At 43.6% G+C, this 25,904-nt stretch overlaps 1 protein-coding gene across 4 annotated transcripts in view; it reads left to right on the top strand.

Moving 5' to 3' along the window:
* Positions 1 to 18,894: 18,894 nt before the first annotated feature.
* YLPM1 (YLP motif containing 1) overlaps positions 18,895 to 25,904 on the top strand; it is a 74,530-nt gene continuing 67,520 nt past the window's right edge. For 3 of the 4 annotated variants that reach the window (XR_002523432.2, XM_021941401.2, XM_021941399.2), the window contains exon 1: positions 19,112 to 20,108. Coding sequence is in view for 3 of the 4 variants with exons in the window: in XM_021941401.2 (XP_021797093.1) it covers positions 19,236 to 20,108 (873 nt within the window). In the remaining variant the exon portion in view is untranslated. Of the gene's footprint in view, positions 20,109 to 25,904 lie in introns of all 4 variants that reach the window. The other variant, XM_021941398.2, reaches the window with a different exon arrangement.

Below are 25,904 nucleotides of genomic sequence, written 5' to 3'. Positions count from 1 at the left end.
CTGCAACCTCCACCACCCAGGTTCAAGCGATTCTCCTGCTTCAGTCTCCCAGGTAGCTGGGACTACAGGCATGCGCCACCATGCCCGGCTAATTTTGTATTTTTAGTAGAGATGGGGTTTTGCCATGTTGTCCAAGCTGGTTTTGAACCCCTGACGTCAGGTGATCCACCCGCCTCAGCCTCCCAAAGTGCTGGGATTACCCACCCATGCCCAGTCTATGCTTATACTTTTTATTTTTGACTCAGAAGTCAAAAGCAGAAAAATACATTAGAGTGTCCTAATACTCGTGCATTCTTTTTTTTTTTTTTTCCTTCTTTTTGAGACAGAGTCTTGCCCTGTCACCCAGGCTGGAGTACAATGGCACGATCTCAGCTCACTGCAACCTCTGCCTCCTGGGTTCAAGCGATTCTCCTGCCTTAGCCTCTCAAGTAGCTAGGATTACAGGCGTACGCCACCATGCCTGGCTAATTTTTTGTATCTTTAGTGGAGACGGGGTTTCACCATGTTGGCCAAGCTGGTCTCGAACTCCTGACCTCATGATCTGCCCACCTCAGCCTCCCAAAGTGCTGGGATTACAGGTGTGAGCCACCACACCCGGCCTTTTGGTTTTTTTGGGTTTTTTTTTTTTTTACTACTTAGTGTTTCCATTTCATGAAAGTTGCTACTGTATTGTTTTGTGCATGGATACTTATAACTGATACAGTTCTTCCTAATTGTAGCCTTTGGCATTGTACTAGTCCACTTGCATGCTGCTGATAAAGACGTATCAGAGACTGGGTAATTTATAAAGAAAAAGAGGTTTAATGGACTCACAGTTCCATGTGGCCGGGGAGGCTTCACAATCATGATGCAAAGTGAAAGGCATGTCTTACATGGTGGCAGAGGAGAGAATGAGAGCCAAGTGAAAAGGGAAACTCCTTATAAAACCATCAGATCTAATCCCAGCACTTTGGGAGGCTGAGGCGGGCAGATCACGAGGTCAGGAGATCAAGACCATCCTGGCTAACACGGTGAAACCCCGTCTCTACTGAAAATACAAAAAATTAGCCGGGCGTGGTGGCGAGCGCCGGTAGTCCCAGCTACTCAGGAGGCTGAGGCAGGAGAATGGTGTGAACCCAGGAGGCAGAGCTTGCAGTGAGCCTAGATTGCACCACCACACTCCAGCCTGAGCAGCAAAGCAAGACTCCGTCTCAAAAACAAACAAACAAAAAAACCCACAAAAACCAAAAAACCATCAGATCTCGTGAGACTTATTCACTACCACGAGAACAGTATGGGGGAAATTGCCCTCATGATTTAATGAACTCTCACCGGGTCTCTCCCACAATACATGGGAATTATGGGAGCTACAATTCAGGATGATATTTGGTAGGGACACAGTCAAACCATATCAGGCATTATAATGTATCCTTTTGCCTCATTTAATGATTTTTGGCCTAAATTCTACTTTTTCTGATATTAAGAACAGGACTTCTGCTTTCTTTTTATTTTTCTTTTTGTATTGCATTTGCCTGATATATTTTGTCCATCTTTTTATCTTTACCTTTTCTAAACTCATTATCCCCAAAGTAGGGTGCTCCAGACTAGTCACTGCTGTGTGTCCGTTGTTTTCTTTTTCTTTTTTTTTTTTTTTTTTTTTTTGAGACAGAGTCTCACTTTGTCACCAGGCTGGAGTGCAGTGGTGCAATCTCAGCTCACTGCAACCTCTGCCTCCCAGGTTCAAGGGATTCTCCTGCCTCAGTCTCTCGAGTAGCTGGGATTACAGGCATGCGTCAACACACCCAGCTAATTTTTGTATTTTTAGTAGAGATGAGGTTTCACCATGTTGGCCAGGATGGTCTTGATCTCCTGACCTCTTGATCCACATGCCTCAGCTTCCCAAGTGCTGGGATTACAGGCATGAGCCACTGTGCCTGGCTGCTGCTTCTTATTCTTCTTCTTTTTTTTCTTTTTTTTTTTTGAGGAATCTCCCTCTGTCACCCAGGCTGGAGTGCAATGGGGTGATCTTGGCTCACTGCAGAGTCTGCCTCTCGGGTTCAAGCGATTCTCCTGCCTCAGCCTCTGGAGTAGCTGGGACTATAGTTATGCACCACCACACCTGGCTGATTTTTGTATTTTTTTTTTAGCACTCAGGGTTTCGCCATGTTGCCTAGGCTGGTCTTGAACTCCTGACCTCAAGTGATCCTCCCGCCTCAGCCCCCCAAAAGTGTTGGGATTACAGGCATGAGCCACCACACCCAGATTTTTTTCTTTTTTAAAATGGGAGTGTTCACTGTGGATGTTCTGTTCCTATTCTGCCGTTGTATATGTGATGTTTGAAGGCAGATTATTTGCCCTTTTGGCGCATAGGTCTCTAGATCAAGTGAAGCCACACCTCCTGATATAGAAACTACTACATATACCCCTTGCTTGCATCACCTACATATACCTCTACTCTGCATCACCTAGATGTGGTGGTCCTTGAGCATGATGCCGTTACTGGACAGGACTTTAAGATTGTCTCTATGGGTGAGGGAATTGTGTATACGTTGCCTGTGATTGGGAAAGTGAGTTCAACATTTGGTAAACAGAAAGGTAGAGTGTAGCAATGGCTTGGGCTGGTCACCAAGTATTTCTGGCTCTCTACTTTATGGACCAAGGTAGCATTGCTCTTCCCCACCACCTTTAAAGTCAGGTGTGGCAAGTTGACTTGCTTTGGCCAATGAAATGTAAGTGAAGATGACGTATCATTTCTTGACAGAAGCTTTAAGTCATTGTGTGATTAGCTGTGCCCCCTTTGCCCTGAGTTGGTAATCATGAAAGCCTGGAAATGGAACTTAACTTGGCCTGGCTCCCACAGAACATCTTAGCCAGTTCATGGTGGTAACATTAGGGTGAATGATAAGTAAGCATTTCTTGTTTTACGCCACTGATATTTGGGTTGTTGTTTGTTTGCTTTTATTACTGCAGCATGACCTTGGCCTATACCAACTGATAAAGTATATGTTAAAAAGTTGGAGTTGGAGCAGTTAGAAAAGAAAAACAAGTAAAAGATATCCAAATTGGAAAGGAAGTAAAATTATCTTTATTCACAGATGATGTGATCTTTTATGTCAAAATCCCTAAAGAATTCACAAAACACTGTTACAATGAATAAATGATTTCAGCACAGTTTCAGGATACAAAATCAACACACAAAAATCAGTAGCATTTTATATAGTAATAATCACATGACTGATCTGAAAAAGAAAGTAAGAAACCAATCCCATTTGCTATACATCAAAAAGGATAAAATACTTAGAGTAAAACTAACCAAAGAGGTAACCGACTTGTACACTGAAAATTATAGAACATTGCTAAAAGAATTTTTTTAAAAAAGATAAAAAATATAGAAAGATTTCCCACACTCATGGATTAGAAGACCTCGTATCATTAAAATGTCTATACTATCCAAAGCAATCTACAGGTTCAGTGTAATCCCTAAGAAAATTCCAATGGCAGGCGGGTCACGGTGGCTCATGCCTGTAATCCCAGCACTTTGAGAGGCTGAGGTGGGCGGATCACTAGGTCAGGAGTTCAAGACCAGCCCGACCAACATGGTGAAACCCCATCTCTACTAAAAAATACAAAAATTACCCAGGCGTGGTGGTGCGTGCTTGTAGTCCCAGCTACTTGGGAGGCTGAGGCAGGAGAATTGCTTGAACCTGGGAGATGGAGGTTGTAGTGAGCCAAGATCACGCCACTGCACCCCAGCCTGGGCAACATAGCAAGACTCCATCTCAGAAAAAGAAAAGAAAAAGAAAAAAACAAAGAAAAGAAATCCCAATGACACTCTTTGCAGAAATAGAAAAAGCCATCCTAAAATTCATATAAAATCTCAAGAGACCCCATATAGCAAAAAAAAAAAAAAAAAAATCTCGAAAAAGAAGACTAAAGTTGGAGGTCTCACAATTTCTGATTGCATACTACAAAGCAGCAGTAATCAAGAAAGCATGGTACTGGCATAAAGACAGATATGTAGACCAATGGAACAGAATAGAGGGCCCAGAAATAAACCCTTGGATATTTGGCCAAATGATTTTCAACAAGGGTAATACTGGGGAAAGAGCAGTCTCTTTAACAAATTATGTTGAGAAAGTTGGATGTCCACATGCAAAATAATGAAGTTGGACCTTATACCATATACAAAAATTAACTCAAAATGGATTAAAGACCTAAATGTAAGGCCTAAAACTATAAAAATCCTGGAATAAACTGGGAGTTTGGTGGCTCACACCTGTAATCCCAGCACTTTTGCAGGCCAAGGTGGGCGGATCACCTGAGGTTGGGAGTTCGAGACCAGCCTGATCAACATGTTGAAACCTCATCTCTACTAAAAATACAAAATTAGCCGGGTGTGGTGGCTTATGCCTGTAATCCCAGCTACTCGGGAGGCTGAGGCAGGAGAACTGCTTGAACCTGGGAGGTGGAGGTTGCAGTGAGCCAAGATTGCACCATTGCACTCCAGCCTGGGCAACAAGAGCAAAACTCTGTCTCAAAAAAAAACCCAGAAATTTATTTTTTCACAGTTCTGGAGTGTAAGGGAAGTCCAAGATGAAGGCACTGGCATCTGGTGAGGGCCTTTTTGCTGTGTCCTCACATGGAAAACAGATGACAAGCTAGTCGAAGGCTGCATAAAGCTTCTTTTGTAAGGGCCTTAATCCTGTTAATGAGGGAGGGGCCCTACGGGCCTAATTACCTCTTAAAGATCCCACCTCTTGGCCAGGTGCCATGACTCATGCCTGTAATCCCAGTACTATGGGAGGCCAAGGCAGATGGATCACCTGAGGTCAGGAGTTCGAGACCAGCCTGGCCAACATGGTGAAACCCCATCTCTACTAAAAATACAAAAAAATTAGCTGGGCATGGTAGCGCATGCTTGTAATCCTAGCTACTCAGGAGGTTAAGGCTGGAGAATTGCTTAAACCTGGGAGGTGGAGGTTGCAGTGAGCCAAGATCATACCATTGCACTCCAGCCTGAGCAACAAGAGTGAAACTCTATCTCAAAATAAAAAACAAAAATGCCACCTCTTAATACTATCACAGTGACATCATGTAGATTTTGGAGAAGAGACATTCAAATCATAGCAGATGGTAAATTTAATGTTATCTTTAAAAAAAAAACACACAAAAGTAAATATAGATATGTAGATCAAAGCAATGCAGAGTGGGAAATGAAAGTTTAATTATCAAAGGAACTGTTGCTCTGAACATCATATCCATTTAAGGTTGTTTTATTGGTTTTTGTTTGTTTGTTTGTTTGCTTGCTTTTGAGGCAGGGTCTGGCTCTGTCACCCAGACTGGAGTGCAGTGGCATGATCTCAGCTCACTGCAACTTCTGCCTCCTTGGCTCAAGCCATCCTTCCACCTCAGCCTCCCAAGTATCTAGGACACCACACCCAGCTAATTTTTGTATTTACTGTAGAGATGGAGTTTCGCCACGTTGCCTAGGTTGGTCTCAAACTCCTGAGCTCAAGCGATCGCCCACCTCAGCCCCACAAAGTACTGGGATTACAGGCATGAGACACCATGCCTTCCCTAAGCTTTATTTTAAAGGCTGTTTTCAATATTATTTGAAGATTGGGCAATACATGATGCAATCAAACAAAACATAGGTTTCAGGTATGTATAAATACTTATGCTTTATTTCATATGTAATGCTATGTGTTCCTTGACACACACAGTTCTATGTATTCCAAGTGGTCACTGTAGTTTATCACAGCAAATACATCTTCAAAAGGAAAATGTTAATGCCCTAGAAATTTTCATCTGAGGTATCTAAGCTCATAATAGGTCATCATTAAATAGTCTCTGAATTATTATTGTGTATTATATACTGTGTGTATTGTGTGTATTATATATTGTGTATTATAAGTTACACCACAAATACTACACAATATGTTCGCTCACTCTAGAAATTTTAAAGTGGGAGATACACTTTAATAAGTATAACGGATTGACCCATAGATGACTTTTTATTACATAAACTACTGAAGACATATTCTTTGTGCTGCTTTTCTAAAATAGAATATGTTAATATAAACATATTTGAAATTCAAAAAACTTGGCCTGTGTCTGTTTTGTTTCTCAGTACAATTTCTGTTATCAATGTACTTGTAAGTAATAATTTATTAATACTACTACTAAAAAATTAACATGATTGAGAGGAAAAAATCTGGATTAATTAGCTAAAGAAATACAGCATGTAAGGCTGGGCGTGGTGGCTCATGCCTGTAATGAGGCCGAGGTGGGCGGACCACGAGCTCAGGAGATCAAGACCATCCTGGCTAACACGGTGAAACCCTATCTCTACTAAAAATGCAAAAAATTAACCAGGCGTGGAGGCGGATGCCTCTAGTCCCAGCTACTCGGGAGGCTGAGGCAGAATTGCGTGAACCTGGGAGGAGGAGCTTGCAGTGAGCCAAGATCACGCCACTGCACTCCAGCCTGGGCAACAGAGCAAGACTCTATCAAGAAAGAAAGAGAGAGAGAAGGAGAGGAGAGGAAAGAAGAGGAGAGGATAGGAGAGGAGAGAAGAGGAGAGACTGAATGAGACAGGAGGATCACTTGAGCCCCAGGAGTTTGAGATCAGCCTAGGCAACAAAGCAAGACCCTGTCTCTATAAAAAATACAAAAATTAGTTGGGAGCAGTAGCATGCACCTGTAGTCTTAGCTACTTGGGAGACTGAGGCAGGAGGATTCCTTGATCCCCTGAGTTGAGGATGCAGTGAGCTGTAATCCTCCCACTGCACTCCTGCCTGGGTAACAGAGTAAGACCCTGTCTCAAATAAATGAATAAATAAATAAATAAATAAATGGCCGGGCGCGATGGCTCATGCCTGTAATCCCAGCACTTTGGGAGGCCGAGGCGGATCACCTGAGGTCAGGAGTTTGAGACCAGCCTGGCCAACATGGCTAAACCCCGTTTCCATTAAAAATACAAAAAATTAGCCAGGTGTGGTGGCAGGTGCCTGTAATCCCAGCTACTCAGGAGGCTGAGGCAGGAGAATTGCTTTAACCCAGAAGGCGGAAGTTGCAGTGAGCCGAGATTGCGCCACTGCACTCCAGCCTGGGTGACTGAGTGAAACTCCATCTCAGAAAAAAAAAATAAATGTATCTGTCTGTTCTCACACTGCTATAAAAATCTATAATACCTAAGATTGGGTAATTTATGAAGAAAAGAGGTTTAATTGACTCACAGTTCTGCAGGCTGTACAGGAAGCATGGTGAAAGGAGGCCTCAGGAAACTTACAGTCATGGTAGAAGGTGAAGGGGAGGCAAACACGTCTTACCATGGCAGAGCAGGAAAGAGAGAGCGAGCTAAGAGGGGAGTGCCACACACTTTTAAACCAGCAGATCTCATGAGAACTCGCTCACTATCATGAGAACAACATGGGAGAAGACCACCTCCATGATCTAATCACCTTCCACCAGGTCCCTCCCCCAATATTGGGAATTACAATTCAACATGAGATTTGGGTGGGGACACAGAGCCAAATTACATAAATAAATAAATAAATAAATAAATAAATAAGAAACTAGCAATCTAAAAGAGAGGAAGAGAAGAGAAAAAGACAGGACAAGTGCAACAACTGAAAAAGCACAAAATAAACTTGTTAGATCTTCTCAATCTTAAAATATATATTTTATATATATATATGTAATATATTTTTTTTAATTTCTGAGATGGAGTCTCGCTCTGTCACCCAGGCTGGAGTGCAGTGGCATGATCATGGCTCACTGAAACCTCCACCTCCCAAGTTCAAGCAATTCTTGGGCCTCAGCCTCCTGAATAGCTGGGATTACAGGTACATACCACCATGCCTAGCTAAATGTGTATTTTCAGTAGAGATGGGGTTTTACCATGTTGGCCAGACTGGTCTCGAACTCCTGGCCTCAAGTGATCCGCCCACCTCAGCCTCTCAAAGTGCTGAGATTAGAGCCATGAGCTACCACACCTGACCTCAATCTTATAAATATTTTGACCTCTTTTACGTATTTTCCATTTCCTTCTCTTGTGTGCATTCTGGATCTTTCCCCAATTCTATCTTTCAGTTTTCTGATTCTCTCTTCAGCTTTGTCTAATATGCTGCTAAACTGTTAAATTCACTTATTCAGTTTTTTATTTCAATTAGATTTTTTATTACTAGAAGTTCTGTTTTGTTCTTTTTCAGATCTGTGTTTTCTTAGCTCATTTTTTTCAAGCCTTTTTTTTTTTTTTTTTTGAGATGGAGTCTTGCTCTATTGCCCAGACTGGACTGCAGTGGTGTGATCTCGGCTCACTGCAACCTTCACCTCCCAGGTTCTAGTGATTCTCCTGCCTCAGGCTCCCGAGTAGCTGTGACTACAGGCATGCACCACCACGCCCAGCTAATTTTTGTATTTTTAATAGAGGTGGGATTTTACCATGTTGGCCACACTGGTTTCCAACTCCTGATCTTAGGTAATATGCCTGCCTCAGCCTTCCAAAGTGCTGGGATTACAGGCGTGAGCCACTGCACCCAGTTTAAATTACTCTAAGTATATATTTATACTCCCATCAACACTATATGTGAATTTCAGTTCTACACAGCCTCATTAGAACTTGGTGTTGTCAGTGTGAGATACTGCCAGTTGTCCCAGGATCTACTTTCCCCTTCTTCCTTTAATAACAGATTTGATGAGTTTCACCTGGATTGCAGCTAGGCCTGCCCAACCAAATCATAGACAAGATGATGTGGCCGAAAGTAATATGCATCACTTCTGGGTCATGACCTTAGGAGGAAGTATGCTCCTTAGAAGGTATGCTCCCCAAACTCGAGATCTTTTTGATTCTGTTCTTTTTGTATTTGGTCTATACTTCCAAATTCCTTTTTATGTCCCTGTATTTGAACACATTTGCCTGACAATGAAGGCCCCTTCCCCAGGGTAGTGAATATTTATTGTTTTTGCTTGCCTACATCCACTCCTTCTTCCTAATAGTACCTAAATTTTTTTTTCTTGAAATGCTACATTTTCCTCAATATAGTAGTAGAATCTAGATCAGAGTGCCCAACCCTTTCCCTATAGAAACTGAAGGGAAGCACTGAAGGCTCTTTCTTTCAGAACCTTTCTCTCACCATCATCCCATATATCTAAAAAGGCATTGAGTGGCTTAGGGAGAAAAAAAAAGAGTTGAACCTTGTTTCTTCCAGCATCCAGAGCCTTGATGGTGAAAGGGAAGAAGCACAGCATGAATATTGCCAAAGTTATATATGACCAGGTTACTCTGAGTCTGGACACAATCCATTGAGAATCCTGGTGAAATGCCTGCCTAAGGATAGACCCCATAGCATTTCATCTGCATCTAGATCCTATTGTTTCCAATTGCATAAGCTACAAGAGCTAGCAGAGGTTTTATTCCACAGAATGGTATGTAAACCACGAGCCAATCAGAATATGTCCTCAAATCACTAGCTAATAAAATGTCACGTCCTCCTGGAGGCCTCATTCAAATCACTCTAGTAACCCCAAGAATGAAATGTAACAAGTAAGAAATGCAGCTGAGTTATAAACCTAGTCTGGAGGAGACTCATGGTAGTTGACTTTGACAGCGCTGACAATTAGCAGCTGACTTCTCTGGGGTCTCCCACACAAATCCTTCTGTGTATTTGTGCTTTAACTCATCTTTTAGACCATTCTGAGTCAGAGCACTTTATATTTTTATTGTTCTTTACTTTTTGCATTCTGAATTGGTGAAATTAATCTCTGAAAACTGGGCTAGGTTGGTCTTTATAATGTGAAGTCGACGTTACTAAGCTGTCGTGAGGAGACCATTATACCAACAATGAGGCTTCCTTTAAATAATTTTTTGGGCTGGACGTGGTCATTCACACCTGTAATCCCAGCAATTTGGGAGGCCAAGGCAGGAGGATTCCTTGGAGCCAAGAGTCTGAGACCAGTCTGGGCAAATAGTGAGACCCTATGTCCACCAAAAAGTAAAAAGTTAAAAAATTAGCCAGGAATAGTGGCGAATGCCTGTAGTTCCAGCTACTCTGGAAGCTAAGGCTGTGGGATCGCTTGAGCCCAGGAGGTCAAGGCTGCAGTGGCTGTGATTGTACCACTGTACTCCAGCTTAGGTGACAGAGTGAGCTCCTGTCTCTAAAAAAATTTAAAAGGGAGGTTGGGTGCGGTGACTCATGCTTGTAATCTCAGCACTTTGGGAGACTGATCACCTGACATCAAGAGTTCGTGATCAGCCTGGGTAACAGGGTGAAACCCCGTCTCTACTATACATGCAAAAATTGGTTGGGCGTGGTGGCTCAAGCCTGTAATCCCAGCACTTTGGGAGGCCGAGGAGGGTGGATCACCTGAGGTCAGGAGTTTGAGACCAGCCCAGCCAACATTGTGAAACCCTGTCTGTACTAAAACTACAAAAATTAGCTGAGTGTGGTGGCACATGCCTGTAATCCCAGCTACTTGGGAGGCTGAGGCAGGAGAATCGCTTGAACCCGGGAGGTGGAGGTTGCAGTGAGCTGAGATTGTGCCACTGCACTCCAACTTGGGCAACAGAGTGGGACTCTTCAAAACAAAACAAAAAGCAAAAATTAGCCAGGCAAGGTGGCTCATGCCTGTAATCCCAGCTACTCGGGATGCTGAGGCAACAGAATCGCTTGAACCCGGGGTGCGGAGGTTGTAGTGAGCCGAGATCGTGCCACTGGACTCCAACCTGGGCAACAGAGTGAGACTCCATCTCAAAAATAATAATAATAATAATTAATTTTTAAAAATTACCTGGCACAGTGGCTCCCAGCACTTTGGGAGGCCAAGGCAGGTGAATCACTTGAGTCAGGAGTTTGATACCAGCCTGGCCAACATGGTGAAACCCCATCTCTACTAAAAATACAAAAATTAGCTGGGCATGGTGGTACACACCTGTAATCCTAGCTACCCAGGAGGCTGAGGCAAGAGAATCGCTTGAACCCAGGAGGCAGAGGTTGCAGTTAGCCAAGATTGCATCACTGCACTGCAGCCTAGGCAACAGAGCGAGACTCCGTCTCAAACAAAAAAAAAATTAAAAATGAACAAATTTGGCAGGGTGCGGTGGCTCAAGCCTGTAATCCCAGCACTTTGGGAGGCCGAGACGGGCGGATCACGAGGTCAGGAGATCTAGACCATCCTGGCTAATACAGTGAAACCCCGTCTCTACTAAAAAATACAAAAAACTAGCGGGGCGAGGTGGTGGGCGCCTGTAGTCCCAGCTACTCGGGAGGCTGAGGCAGGAGAATGGCGTGAACCCGGGAGGCGGAGCTTGTAGTGAGCCGAGATCCGGCCACTGCACTCCAGCCTGGGCGACAGAGCGAGACTCCGTCTCAAAAAAAAAAAAAGAACAAATTTTTTGGAGACAGGGATTCTGTATAACAAAAATGACTGCCGGGCGCGGTGGCTCACACCTGTAATCCTAGCACTTTGGAAGGCCGAGGCGGGTGGATCACCTGAGGTCGGGAGTTCAAGACCAGCCTGACCAACAGAGAGAAACCCTGTCTCTACTAAAAATACAAAATTAGCCGGGGTGGTGGCACATGCCTGTAATCCCAGCTACTCAGGAGGCTGAGGCTGGGGAATCGCTTGGACCCGGGAGGCGGAGGTTGCGGTGAGCCGAGATCGCGCCACTACACTCCAGCCTGGGCAAAAAGAGCAAAACTCCGTCTCAAAACAAAAAACAAAATACAAAAATGACTACGATCTTTGAAAAATAATTTTGTAGGCTAGAAGCTTTGAGTGGCTGAAGTATATGTTAGTTCCGCAAGAGTAAGAATCTAGGGCCGGGCGCGGTGGCTCAAGCCTGTAATCCCAGCACTTTGGGAGGCCGAGATGGGCGGATCACGAGGTCAGGAGATGGAGACCATCCTGGCTAACACGGTGAAACCCTGTCTCTACTAAAAAATACAAAAAACAAAAACTAGCCGGGCGAGGTGGTGGGCGCCTGTAGTCCCAGCTACTCAAGACGCTGAGGCAGGAGAATGGCGTAAACCCGGGAGGCGGAGCTTGCAGTGAGCTGAGATCCGGTCACTGCACTCCAGCCTGGGCGACAGAGCTAGACTCCGTCTCAAAAAAAAAAAAAAAAAAAGAGTAAGAATCTAGGGGATAGGATCCCCATGGCATCTAGCACAATGCCTAACTTTATCTTGAAACAATGACGGGAATGTGAAAGGGCCTGTTTAAACAGTGGTGCTGTCTCCCAACTAGGTGCTGAAAGACCCTTTGTGTCGAGGGCAGGGATCTGGTTAGAGCACCTGAGAGCCGTAAGCTATCAGGCCAGATGGGAAAGGAAAAGGTAAAGAGAAGAGTTTACACCCACCTCCACCTAATCTTATATTTCTGTGTCTTCCACTACCATCACTTTTTTTTTTTGTATTTCCCACCTTGTTTTTTCAAAACTTTTTTTTTTTTTTTCTCGATACAGATTCTCACTCTGTTGCCCAGGTTGGAGTGCAGTGGTGTAATCTCAGTTCATTGCAACTTCTGCCTCCTGGGCTCAAGCCATCCTCCCACCTCAGCCTCCGGAATAGCGGGAACTACAGGCATGCACCACTATGGCTGGCTAATTTTTGTATTTTTTGTAGAGACGGGGTTTTGCCATGTTGCCCAGGCTGGTCTTGAACTTGTAAGCTCAAGCAATTGGCCCATCTCGGCCTCCCAAAGTGCTGGGATCACAGGTGTGAGCCACTGCACCCAGCTTAAAATGTTTTTTAAAATTGTAACATACAGTACACAGACAGGAAAGCACAAGGGATAAATGTACAGCTCTATAAGTTTTAACAAAGAAAATATTTGTGAAATTACCACTTAGTTCAAGAAATCGGCTGGGTGCAGTGGCTCACACCTGTAATTCCAACACTTTGGGAGGCCAAGATGGGTGGATCACCTGAGATCAGGAGTTCAAGACCAGCCTGGCCAACACGGTGAAACCCCATGTCTGCTAAAAATACAAAAATTAGCCAGACATGGTAGTGGGCACTGTAATCCCAGCTACTCAGGAGGCTGAGGCAGGAGAATCACTTGAATCCAGGAGGTGCAGGTTGCAGTGAGCCGAGAATGTGCCACTGTACTCCAGCCTGGATGACAGTGCTAGACTCCGTTTCAAAAAAATAAATAAAAATAAAAAGGAATAGAACATTGTCAGCACCCTAGAAACCCACTCAGGTCTCTTGCTACTAGGCCTATTCTTTCCCTTCTTCCCAAAGGCAACTACTACCCTCACTTCTAACATTTTAATTTGTTTGCTTATTTTTGAAATATATGTAAAGTTAATTGCACAATAAATATTATTTTGAACTACTGTTGTTCAATATTTTCATGAAGGTACATTTATTAAATTATAGCACATGGAAAAATGCACAAATCATAAGTGGTACAGCTTGACGAATTTTTCACAAACTGAATGTATCTATGTAACTAGCATGCAGATCAAGAAATGGAGCATTGTCAGAAGTCCCCTTTGTTCCTCTTTCTAGTCACTATCCCTCTCTCCCAAGAGTAGCTACTATCCTGAGTTCTAACAGTATAAATCAGTTTTATTGTTTTACCTTATATACGTGAACATATACAGTATAAACTCTTTTCTTTCTAGCTTTTCTTGCTCATTATTATTTGTGAGGTTCATCTGCATTGTTGCACATAGTTGTAGATAACTCATTCTCATTGCTGTTTTGTATTCCATTGTATAAATGTACCAAAATTTGACAATTCATTCTAGTGGGGGTGGATATTTGGGTTGTTTTTTTCCATTTTCAACTATTACAAATACTGCCAGTATGGGCAGACATAGTACCCTACACCTGTAATCCCAGCAAATTGGGAGGCCTAGGCAGGCAGATCATCTGAGTTCAGAAGTTTGAGACCAGCCTGAGCAACATGGTGAAACTCTGCCTCTACAAAAAATACAAAAATTAGCTGTGCTTCTTGCCGTGCACAGTAAGTAGTAGTCCCAGCTACTTGGGAGGATGAGGCGAGAGGATCACTTGGGCCGGTGAGGTTGAGGCCACAGTGAGTTGTGATCATGCTACTATTTGCTTGTATATAAATAGTGTATTTGTGGCCGGATGCAGTGGCTCATGCCTGTAATCCCAGCACTTAGGAAGGCTGAGGTGGGCAGATCACGAGGTCAAGAGATGGAGACCATCCTGACCAACATGGTGAAACCATGTCTCTGCTAAAAATACAAAAAATAGCCAGCCGTGGTGGTGTGTGCCCATAATCCCAGTTACTCAGGAGGCTGAGACAGAATTGCTTGAACCTGGGAGGCAGAGGTTGTAGTGAGCTGAGATCATGCCACTGCACTCCAGCCTGGTGACAGAGGGAGACTCCATCTCAAATAATAATAATAAATAAATAAATAAATAATAAATAAATAAATAAATAGTATATTTGTGCACTGTTAGAACTCAGGATAGTAGTGGGAGAGGATAGTGACTAGAAGGGGCGCAAAAGGGACTTCTGGCTATGCTTCCTTTCTTGATCTGGGTGATAGTTAAATAGATGCATTCCGTTTGTGAAAAATTCATCAAGCTGTACCACTTATGATTTGTGCCTTTTTTTTTTTTTTTTTTTTTTGAGATGGAGTTCACTCACTCTGTCGCCCAGGCTGGACTGCAGTGGCGCTGTCTCAGCTTACAGGTCACTGCAACCTCTGCCACTTGGGTTCAAGTGATTCTTCTGCATCAGCCTCCCCAGTAGCTGGGATTACAAGTGTGTGCCACCACACCTGGCTAATTTTTCTATTTTTGGTAGAGACAGGGTTTCACCATTTTGACCAGGCTGGTCTCAAACTGGTGATCTCAAGTGATCTGCCCGCCTTGGCTTCCCAAAGTGCTGGGATTACAGGAGTGAGCCACCGTGCCCAGCCTGTGCACTTTTTTATATGCTATGATTTAATAAATGTTTCTTCATGAAAACGTTGAACAATGTGATCACTCCAGCCTGGGTGACACGGCGAGACTCCGTCTCAAAAACAAAAATGAACAAATACTGCCAGTATGAACATTCTTATTTATGTCTCCTGGTGAACGTATCTATGCATTTCTATTGGTTATATGCCTTAGAGTAGGATTCCTGGGTCATGGGCTATGAGTCTGTTCGGCTTTGGTAGATACTACCAGACAGTATTTCCGAGTAATCATCCCAATTTACTTTCCCACCAGCAGTGTATGAGAATTTCATTTGTTTCACAGTCTTGCCAACTTTCAATATTACATCTCATAATTTAGCCATGTTGATGAGTTGTATATATACTGGTATCTCATTTTGGCTTTAGTTCACATAACCCTGGTTTCTGAGGTTGAATTCCTTTCATGTGTATTGATAATTTAGCTTTTATTTTATGTGAAATACCTTCACGTCTCATTTTTCTCCTGTAAGTTGTCTTTTTCAAATTGATTTGTGGGATTTCTCTACATTGTCTAAATGAGTCTTTTGCAGGTTAAATGCATCACAAATATTTGCTTGTACTCTGTAGTTTCTCAGTTTCTTTATGAAAGGTATCTTTGTATAGATTATATATGTACATGTTTATTTGTATATTGGCTTTATGCCTAGCAATCTTTTAATTCCCATAATTTACCTGTAGATTATTTTGGATTTTGAATGTACACAATATAAATAAACAGTGATGATTTTGTTTCTTCCTCTCCAATACTTATTTCCTTCCTTCCTTCCTTCCTTCCTTCCATCCCTCCTTCCTTTCTCCCTTCTTCCCTCCCTCTTTCCCTTTTCCTTTTTTTCTTTTTATACCCATTGCATCAGTAGGGCCTGCATTACAATGCTGATAGATATTGTATTAGTTTCCTAAGGCTGCTGTAACAAAGCACCACAAACTGGGTGCCTTAAAACAACAGAAATGTATTCTTCACAGTCCTAGAGACTAGAAGTCTGAAATCATGATATTGGCAGGGTCATGCTCCCTCTGAAACCTGTAGGTGAATTATTTCCAGCTTCTTCTTAGCTTCTGGTGGTTTGCGGCCAATCTTGGGATTTCCTTGTCTTGTAGCAGCATAATTCCAGAATCCCAGTCTCTGCCTTCATCATCACGTGGTGTTCTCCCTCTGTCTCCGTGTCTTCACATGACCATCTTATTTTAAGGATACCAGATAAATTGGATTTGGGGCCCACTCTACTCCAACGTGACCTGATCTTAACTAACTACATCTGTAACTACCTGATTTCCAAATGAGTTCACACTCTGTAGTACTGGGTGCTAGAACTTCAATATATTCGACTCATAACAGCTACAATGATAGTGGACGTCTGTACTTGATCTTAGTGGGAAAACTTACAACTTTTCACCATTAAATATGATGTCAGCCAGGTGCGGTGGCTCACATCTGTAATCCCAGCACTTTCAGAGGCCGAGACGGGTGGATCACTTGAGCCCAGGAGTTCAAGACAAGCCTGGCCAACATGGTGAAACCCCGTGTGTGTGTGTGTGTGTGTGTGTGTGTGTGTGTGTATTTTTTTTTTCCTTTGTTTTTGAGACGGAGTCTTGCTCTGTTGACCAGGCTGGAGTGTAGTAGCATGATCTCAGCTCACTGCAACCTCCACCACCCGGGTTCAAGCAATTCTCCTGCCTCAGCCTCCTGAGTAGCTGGGATTACAAGCATGTGCCACCACACCCGGCTAATTTTTGTATTTTTAGTAGAGATGGGGTTTCATCATGTTGGTCAGGCTGGTCTTGAACTCCTGACCTCAAGTGATCTGCCTGCCTTGGCCTCCCAAAGTGCTGGGGTTACAGGCATGAGCCACCATGCCCGGCCTAAATTTATACATTTTTCAAAAGATAATGTTAGCCCAAAATGTTAAAAACACAACTAACTAGGATTTCTGGGTTGGCTTCCTGATCTGGGTGCTGATTTCACAAGTGTGATTGGCTTGTGAAAATTTACTGTGCTGTATACTTAAGACATGTATTAAATAAAATTTATAGCAAGTCTTGGGTTTAGACTAAACTGCATTGGGCCCAACAGAACAAACCAAAATGGAGTTTATTGATGCTGCAGTTCCACACCACCATGCCAAAATTAAAATCTTTATCTGCCCATTCAATAAACCAGGAGAGAGAGAAATAATAACCAAGTCTGCAAACAGTCCATTTTTAGCCAGCATGATAAAGAAGTCCTCTTTGCTTTAACCTTATAAGAAAAGAAACTTTGAAACAATCTACTTTTAGTTTTCTGTTTCTCTCTCTCTCTCTCTCTCTCTCTCTTTTTTTTTTTAATTGAGATGGAGTCTCGCTCTGTCACCCAGGCTGGAGTGCAGTGGCACGATCTCAGCTCACTGTAACCTCTGCCTCCTGGGTTCAAGTGATTTTTCTGCCTCAGCCTCCTGAGTAGCTGGGATTACAGGTGAGTGCCACCATGCCTGGCTAATTTTTTTTTTAGTAGGGATGGGGTTTCACCATGTTGGCCAGGCTGGTCTCGATCTCCTGACTTCCTGATTCACCCGCCTCAGCCTCCCAAAGTGTTGGCATTACAGGAGTGAGCCACCACTGCGCCCGGCCTCTGCGTTTCTTTTCTGTCTATGAAATCATCCCGATTGTTCTGCTTGTTGGAACACTGTTTCTGCTTTATAGAATGAGATGTTGCCTGATTCTAGAATAGCAGGTAAAAGTTAATTAAGATCTTTAAATTAAATTTGTTGTAATTTTGTCTTTTGACGTGTAATCTTCTTTATATTCGTTATACTTCAATACAAAGTTAAAAGAAACATAACTACATTTCTATTTGAGAACAGAAGCTCTTCCTTCTGAAGGATGCCTTGCTGCTCCACTTTCCATTCACATTCACCTCCTGAGAGAGGTGAAGATCTGGGTTGCTAAGATGGAAGAAAGGTCAACTCTTTGCATGTTACTCAAGTGATGCACTGACACAATCTTCTCACAGTTCTCCCACCACACATACACACCCAACAGAATTCAGTGTATTAGCTTTGTTTTCAGTGATTCACTCAAGCTAAATAAAGAGTTTATGTTTGGTATTATGTTGAGAGTTTTTGGAAGATTGTCTTCCAGGTTGTCTTTAGACCATCTTTTTTTTTTTTTTGAGACGGAGTTTCACTCTTGTTGCCCAGGCTGGAGTGCAGTGGCGCGATCTCAGCTCACAGCAACCTCCGCTTCCTCAGCTCAAGCGATTCTCCTGCCTCAGCCTCCCAAGTAGCTGAGATTACAGGCATCCACCACCATGCCCGGCTAATTTTGTATTTTTTTAGTAGAGACAGGGTTTCTCCATGTTGGTCAGGCTGGTCTCGAACTCCCGACCTCAGGTGATCCGCCCGCCTCGGCCTCCCAAAGTGCTGGGATTACAGGCATGAGCCACCACGCCCGGCTAGACCATCTTTGTATCTGGTTTTTGCTCTTTTCGCTTTCGCTCTGAGATTCTGCAACACAGATTTATAGTTGCTGAGATAGTCTAAAAAATTCTATTCCTCGCCTTTTACAATTCCTGCAGATATTATTACTATGTCTGCAGGAATTGGTGTAATCTTACACGCAGCCTTGAAAACACCTTTCCATTCTTCACAGCTTTGTTCCCAGTAGAATTTTTGGGTAGACCTGAGTTGGGTCTATTCATTTAATTTGGGAGAAACTGACATCTTTACAATTTTTCCTCTTTTCACCCAGGATCATGGTAAGCCTCTCCATTTTTTGAAGTCTAATTTCATCCTACGTGGATATGCTTCTTTATGACTCTGTAGTTTTCTACATATAAATCCTACATCTTTCTTGTTAAGAGTTTTTCCTAGTTACGTTATTTTTGTTGTTGTTGTTGCGATTGTTGCTATTGTGAATGGAACCTTTTTTTTTTTTTCATTCAAAAATGAACCCGTGGAGCGATAGGATCTCTACCACCCCTTTCGGCTGAGAGACTCTATGGTTTTTCAGTTATATGAGAACATTCTACTCGCGCTTACATTATCTGAACTCAAAGGAAGATGGCAACCACGAGTCTCCAAGTAAAGGGCCGCTCTATCTCGCCTTTGTTCTCCTCTCGGTGGTTACTGCGCAGACGTAGTCGCCCAAGTCGCGTCCCCGCCTTCCCGGTCGCGGGCCCAGCTAGCGAGCGCCGGCGCACTGGCGCGCTCCGTTTACACGCTCCGGGGCCTGTAGGCGCCGCGAGTTCCGGCTGTCGCCGTCGCCGCCGCGGCTCCTGGAGGTCGGTTGCGACTAGTAACGGTGCCAGGACGAGCCCTACGCCTTCTTTTTCGATATGTACCCGAACTGGGGCCGGTATGGCGGGAGCAGCCACTATCCGCCGCCGCCGGTCCCACCGCCGCCGCCAGTGGCGCTTCCTGAGGCCTCGCCGGGGCCCGGGTATTCGAGCTCGACGACTCCCGCGGCCCCCTCCTCCTCGGGCTTCATGAGCTTCCGCGAACAGCACTTGGCGCAGCTCCAGCAGCTGCAGCAGATGCACCAGAAGCAAATGCAGTGCGTGCTTCAGCCCCACCACCTTCCTCCGCCCCCCCTGCCGCCCCCGCCGGTGATGCCAGGGGGCGGCTACGGAGACTGGCAGCCACCACCGCCACCGATGCCCCCGCCACCTGGGCCGGCCCTCAGCTATCAGAAGCAGCAGCAGTACAAACACCAGATGCTCCACCACCAACGAGACGGGCCTCCTGGTTTGGTTCCAATGGAGCTGGAATCCCCCCCTGAATCTCCCCCTGTGCCGCCCGGGTCTTATATGCCACCATCTCAGTCTTACATGCCCCCACCTCAGCCGCCACCCTCTTACTACCCCCCGTCCTCATCTCAGCCCTATCTGCCTCCTGCTCAGCCGTCCCCTTCGCAGTCCCCACCTTCCCAGTCCTACCTGGCGCCCACCCCTTCTTACTCATCCTCCTCCTCTTCCTCGCAATCCTATTTGAGCCATTCCCAGTCCTACTTGCCCTCTTCTCAGGCATCTCCTTCCCGCCCCTCCCAGGGCCATTCTAAATCCCAACTACTAGCTCCACCACCACCGTCCGCCCCCTCTGGAAATAAGACAACTGTCCAGCAAGAGCCTTTGGAAAGTGGGGCCAAAAACAAGAGTGCTGAACAGCAGCAAGCCGCCCCTGAGCCAGATCCCTCTACGATGACTCCACAGGTAAGAAAGCATCTGCCTGAGCCTCATCTTTCACCTAGAGGGCCCTGAGTGAGCAGGCCCCAGGGCTTTAACCAGTGCTTAGTCTAATTCCAACACACAATGACTAGCTAACACTCCAAAGGATTCCACGAGAGTCAGAGGGCTGACAGCTCAGCTTTTTTAATTAGCTAGATGTGAATTACTAAAAAAACAGCGTTTGTAGATGTGTATGGATTACATACAGTGGTGGGGTGGCTTAAAAGTTACCTCTCAGATATATCCCTTGGTTTCTTTGACCATCCTCTTAGATGGGAATTGTTGCTGTTGCAAATAGATTTTGTTGCAGAGGGTCTTGTTTTAAAACTGTATTTTAAACTAAAAATTCCATTTGAGAGAAAGCATGAAAAAGAGGCCTCTCCAAGGGCTGACGCAAATGTTTGCAAACCTTATGACCAGTTAGCTTCTTTTAAAAATACTACTTAGGGGCCAGGGATCGCTGTCAGCTTCCTGAATTAAGAGGTTTCAGAAAAAGGATGGAAATCTTGTCTTACCAGGAGCATCCTAATTATGTTTATAGGTACATATACAATACATAGGTGACCCTAGACCCTTTTGGGGATCGGTTGGTCCATTTTAGGAGTTTACCCAGACATCCTTTTCTCATATTATTTAAAGATTGTTTTAAGATAATGAGCAATTTTCTGCATTTTATTGTCATTACCATTCACTCCAAACAAACAGCCTTGGAATATGGCCAACGTAAAAAAAAGTTTGGTGATACCTTTTCATGAGAGAGCCAGCCCTTCTTATCCCACAGAACAGACAAATTGACAGGGTAACAGTAATAAACGAGTTCCCCCTTGAAAGAGGGAAGGTCAAACTAAAGCAGAATAAATCAGTTGTGATTTCCTAAAGCAATTACTAATTTACCTTAGATTCATTAAGGAAAAAAGAGAATCTTGTAATATAAACGCTCAAATTTACCTATAAAAGATTTCCAAAAGATAGGGATGCAGTATTATAATTTTACGATAGTTTGGCATTAGAAATTAAGAACAGAAGCAAGTTGTTTTAAGAAATGATGCTTGGCATATCTTCTGGAGAAAACACTTGGGATGCTGAAATAAAGTAGTAGAATAATGATTCTCTTGGCTTACATCAAATTTGTACCATCTCCCCAGTTTATTTTCCCCAGATTGCTCTATTATAGAGACAGAATTTTGTCCTCTTTCCCACCCCACTCTGAAGTCTTTAGTGCTTTTGTTGTCAAACATTCTCAGAGTTAGTCTGAGCCAAAATAGGACATTTGTGTTCTCACTCTACTAGACTGTTTTTCTAACCTTACAGAGAGACAAATTAGTTGTATTTTGGCTTTTTTTGGGAGGAGTGTTTGTGTCAGATCAGGCCTTAATATGTATAGTTACCATGAACAGTGCTATTACTTTTCTGCCTTGTACTCTTGTCTGTAATGAACTCAGTGTCTTGAATATTCAGTGCCTGCAATTCTTTGGTGAGAGGCAGAAAGAGTGGTGGAAAATGAGACTTGTGGTGCACATAGACCAGATCAAGAAAAGCCTTGAAGCCTGTGGCTTTCTTACTTCTTTCTAGAATTCATCCTAACCTCGTCAACCCTCTGTTTCCCCTTAGAGTTGTATTGCTTTCAAGGCATATCTCAAATACCACGGTTTCCATGAAGCCCTGCTTGCGCTCACCCATCTGGTTTGGTTCTGTTCTTCAGATTGTAAGTCCCTTGCAGGCAGGAAGTATCTTGCTTATCTTATCACTGAAGCACCTAGGACAGTGCCTTGCAAATTGTAGGCTCTCCACAGATTTGTTGAATAAAATACGAGAGTTGTCATGTTCTAGACTTAGGATATCTTGGTTTATTAGATGATAAATATTTCTTCATGCCAGTGACAGACTCTGACAGTCCTTCTACATATTTATTATTCTTTGATTCATATTTTGTTTTTGGAATGTGTCATTCAAAATTTCTTATTGTGAAATATTTTTAAAATACACAAAATAGAGAAAACAGTTTGATTCCCCATATATACCCATCATTCAGATTCAACAGCTATCAAGATTTTGCCATGTTTGCTTCACCTAGACCTTTTTTTATTATTGTTGCATATATATATTGAGACAGGGTCTTGCTCTGTCTATCTCCCAGGGTGGATTGTAGTGGCATAGTCTCAGTTCACTGCAACCTCTGTCTCCCAGGCTCAAGCCATCCCAAGTAGCCGGGACTACAGGTGCATGCCACCATGCCTAATTTTTTTTTTTTTTTTTTTTTTTTTTTGGTGGAGATGGGATTTTGCTATGTTGCCCAGGCTGGTCTTGAACTCCTGAGCTCAAACAGTGCACTGCCTTGACCTCTCAAAGTGCTGGGATTACAGGCATGAACCAGCACACCTGGCCACTGCTGAAATATTTTAAAGCTATTCTTAGCTCTTAGGTCATTTCATCCCTACATTCTTAGTCAAGTACCTCTATAAGTCTCACTCTGTTGCCCAGGCTGGAGTGCAGTGGCGTGATCTCGGCTCACTGCAACCTCTGCCTCCCGGGTTCAAGCTATTCTCCTGCCTCAGTCTCCCGAGTAACTGGGATTACAAATGCATGCCACCATGCCTGGCTAATTTTTGTAGAGACGGGGTTTCACCATGTTGGTCAGGCTGGTCTTGAACTTCTGACCTCGTGATCCACCTGATCCACCTGCCTCGGCCTCCCAAAGTGCTGGGATTACAGGTGTGAGCCACCGCGCCTGGCCGAGACCTTTTCTTAGATAAACACATTGTTAACACCTAAAAAAATTAACCGTTTCTTGGTATCATCTAATACCTGATCCATTCAGATTTCCTTTATTGTTTCATCATACTAATGGAATTAAAAGTAATTCTTTGATACCATCCATGTTAAAATACCCCAAATTGACTCAACAGTGTTATTGTTGTTGTTGTTGTTTTCTGTCCTCACTGTCTGTTCCCAAACAATGTTTTGTTGGCGTGTTCAAATCAGAATCCAAACAGAATACTGAAAAGACTCTTAGTATAGATCAGGGTTTCTCAACTTAAGGCACTAATGGATATTTTGGGCAGGATGATTCTTTGTTGTGGAGGGGCTTGTCCTGTGCGTTGTAGGATGTTTAGCAGCATCCCTGACCTCTACCCATTAGATGCCAGTGGCACCCCCAGTTTGACAACCAAAAATGTTTCCACACATTGCCAAATATCCCCTGCAGACAAAATTGCCCTCAGTTGAGAACCCCTGACCTAGGTCAGTCCCTCCTATTTTCTTTTTCTACCTCATGCCATTGAACTTGATGAAAAATCTGTGACAGTTGTCCTGTAGAATGTCTGACATTCTGCATTGTCTGCTTTTTCATGGTATCATTTGACTTGTTCCTCTGTCTTCCATGGTTTTTTTTGTTTTGTTTTGTTTTTTTAATTAGAAGTTAACTCTGGAACCTTCATTTAAGTTCAGCTTTCTTTTGGGAAGTGCTGCATTCCATCATGGGACACCCGATGCCTGGTTGTCCCACTGTTAGTAATGCCATTGGTCCCTCCACTGTAAAGCTTTCTATCAATCTTGCATCTAATGTTTCAGTCTGCTGGTCCATCAGTTGAAGGTCTTTGCCTAAGTATATTATTTCATTAGACAGAGGTTGCAACCTGGTGATTTTTTTTTCTGCCATTTTTTCGACATTTACTATATAGTGTTCTATAAAGAAAAACTTTTGCCACAGATATTTGACTGGAAATACAGTTGGTATAGGAAGGACAAGATAAATACTTGATATTTTTCCAAGTGTTTTCTAGTTTTTCGGGTAAAGCGTTGATGATTTAATGGAATGTGTTTTTTGTTTGTTTGTTTCTGAGAGAGAGTCTTGTTCTGTTGCCCAGGCTGGAGTGCAGTGGTGAAATCTTGGCTCACTGCAACTGCTTCCTGGGTTCAAACAATTCTGCCTTAGCCTCCCAAGTATATGGGATTACAGGTGCATGCTATCATGCCTGGCTAATTTTTGTATTTTTAGTAGAGACAGGGTTTCACCATGTTGGTCAGGCTGGTCTCGAACTCCTGACCTCAAGTGATCCACCTGCTTTGACCTCCCAGAGTGCTGGGATTATAGGAGTGAGCCACTGCACCCAGCCGGAATGTGTCTTTTTGAATAATTAATTTTTCTATGTGTTTGAAGGACTGATTTATTTATTTAGTTAAAGCTGTTGGCTTTGATTAGTTTTTAGAGGTATCATTTATTTAATGTTTAAGTACTTACTAGCAACTATGTGCCAGGTACTATGAGTACTGTGCTTAATACTGGAGATGAAATGGTGAACAAGTTAGACATGGGAACTGCCCTCATTGACTTCTTGTTTCAGTTGTGGGGGAAGGGAGAAGACATTTAGTAAGAGGAGACATACAGAGTGCTATGGGATTATAAAATAGCACTAGATTATTCCCCAAGGAACTGGCAAAGGCCAGTTGGTTGTTTGTTTTTTTTTTTTAAGTTACCACTGTATTCCCGGTACCTTGCATAGGATCTAGCACATAGGAGGTGGAGAACAAATATGTTTTAAATAATTGAATATAGCTGGGAGCTCTAACCTAATTAAAGAGGGTTCCCTTTGTAAAGTGATATTTTTTGTTTTTTATATGTATTTTATTTTATTTATTTATTTTTTGAGATGGAGTCTCGCTCTGTTGCTTATGCTGGAGTGCAGTGGCGCAATCTCGGCTCACTGCAACCTTTGCCTTCCAGGTTCAAGCAATTCTCTGCCTCAGCCCCCCTAGTAACTGGGATTAGAGGTGCCTGCCACCACGCCCGGTTGTGTTTTTATCTTTTTTTTTTTTTTTTGAGATGAAGTCTCACTCCTGTTGCCCAGGCTGGGGTGCAATGGCGTGATTTCTGCTCACTGCAACCTCTGCCTCCAGGGTTCAAGCATTTCTTCTGCCTTAGACTGCCTCAGCTAATCGCAGGAGTGGCTGGGGTTACAGGCCCCTGCCACCATGACCGAATAATTTTTGTATTTTTAGTAGAGACAGGGTTTCACCATGTTGGCTAGGCTGGTTTCGAACTCCTGACCTCAGGTAATCCGCCTGTCTCAGCCTCCCAAAGTGCTGGAGTTACAGGCGTGAGCCAGTGTGCCTGGGCATTTTTTTTTTTTTTTTTTTTTTTTTTGTATTTTTAGTAGAGAAGGAGTTTCATCATCTTAGCCAGGCTGGTCTTGAACTCGTGACCTCGTGCTCCACCTGCTTCAGCCTCCCAAAGTGCTGGGATTACAGGCGTAAGCCCCCACGCCGGACCTATAAAGTGATATTTAAATGAACTCTAAAGAATAAGTAGGAGGACTGGGTGCTCACACCTGAGGAGTTCAGGGCCAGCCTGGGCAATTAAGTGAGACCCCCTCTCTACAAAAAATTTAAAAACACTAGCCAGGCATGGTGTTGCGTGCCAGTAGTTCCGGCTACTTGGGGGTGGCTGAGGTGGGAGAATTGTTTAAGCCCAGGAATTCTCATGCCACTGCACTCTAGCCTGGGCAACAGAATGAGACCTAAAAAAAAAAAAAAAAAAAAATGAGTAGGCCAGGTGCAATGACTCATGCCTGTAATCCCAGCATTTTGGGAGACTGAGGCAGGCAGCTCACTTGAGGTCAGGAGTTCAAGACCAGCCTGGCCAACATGGTGAAATTCTGTCTCTACTATAAATACAAAAGATTAGCTGGGTGTGATGGTGCTTGCTTTTAATCTCAGCTACTTGGGAGGCTGAGGCAGGAGGATCACTTGAACCCAGGAGGCGGAGGTTGCAGTGAGCCAAGA

Source organism: Papio anubis, chromosome 7 (genome assembly GCF_008728515.1).
Source record: "Papio anubis isolate 15944 chromosome 7, Panubis1.0, whole genome shotgun sequence".
Taxonomy (NCBI): Eukaryota; Metazoa; Chordata; class Mammalia; order Primates; family Cercopithecidae; genus Papio; species Papio anubis.
Note: the sequence above shows the minus strand (reverse complement) of the source record. Positions and strands in the feature narration are given on the sequence as shown.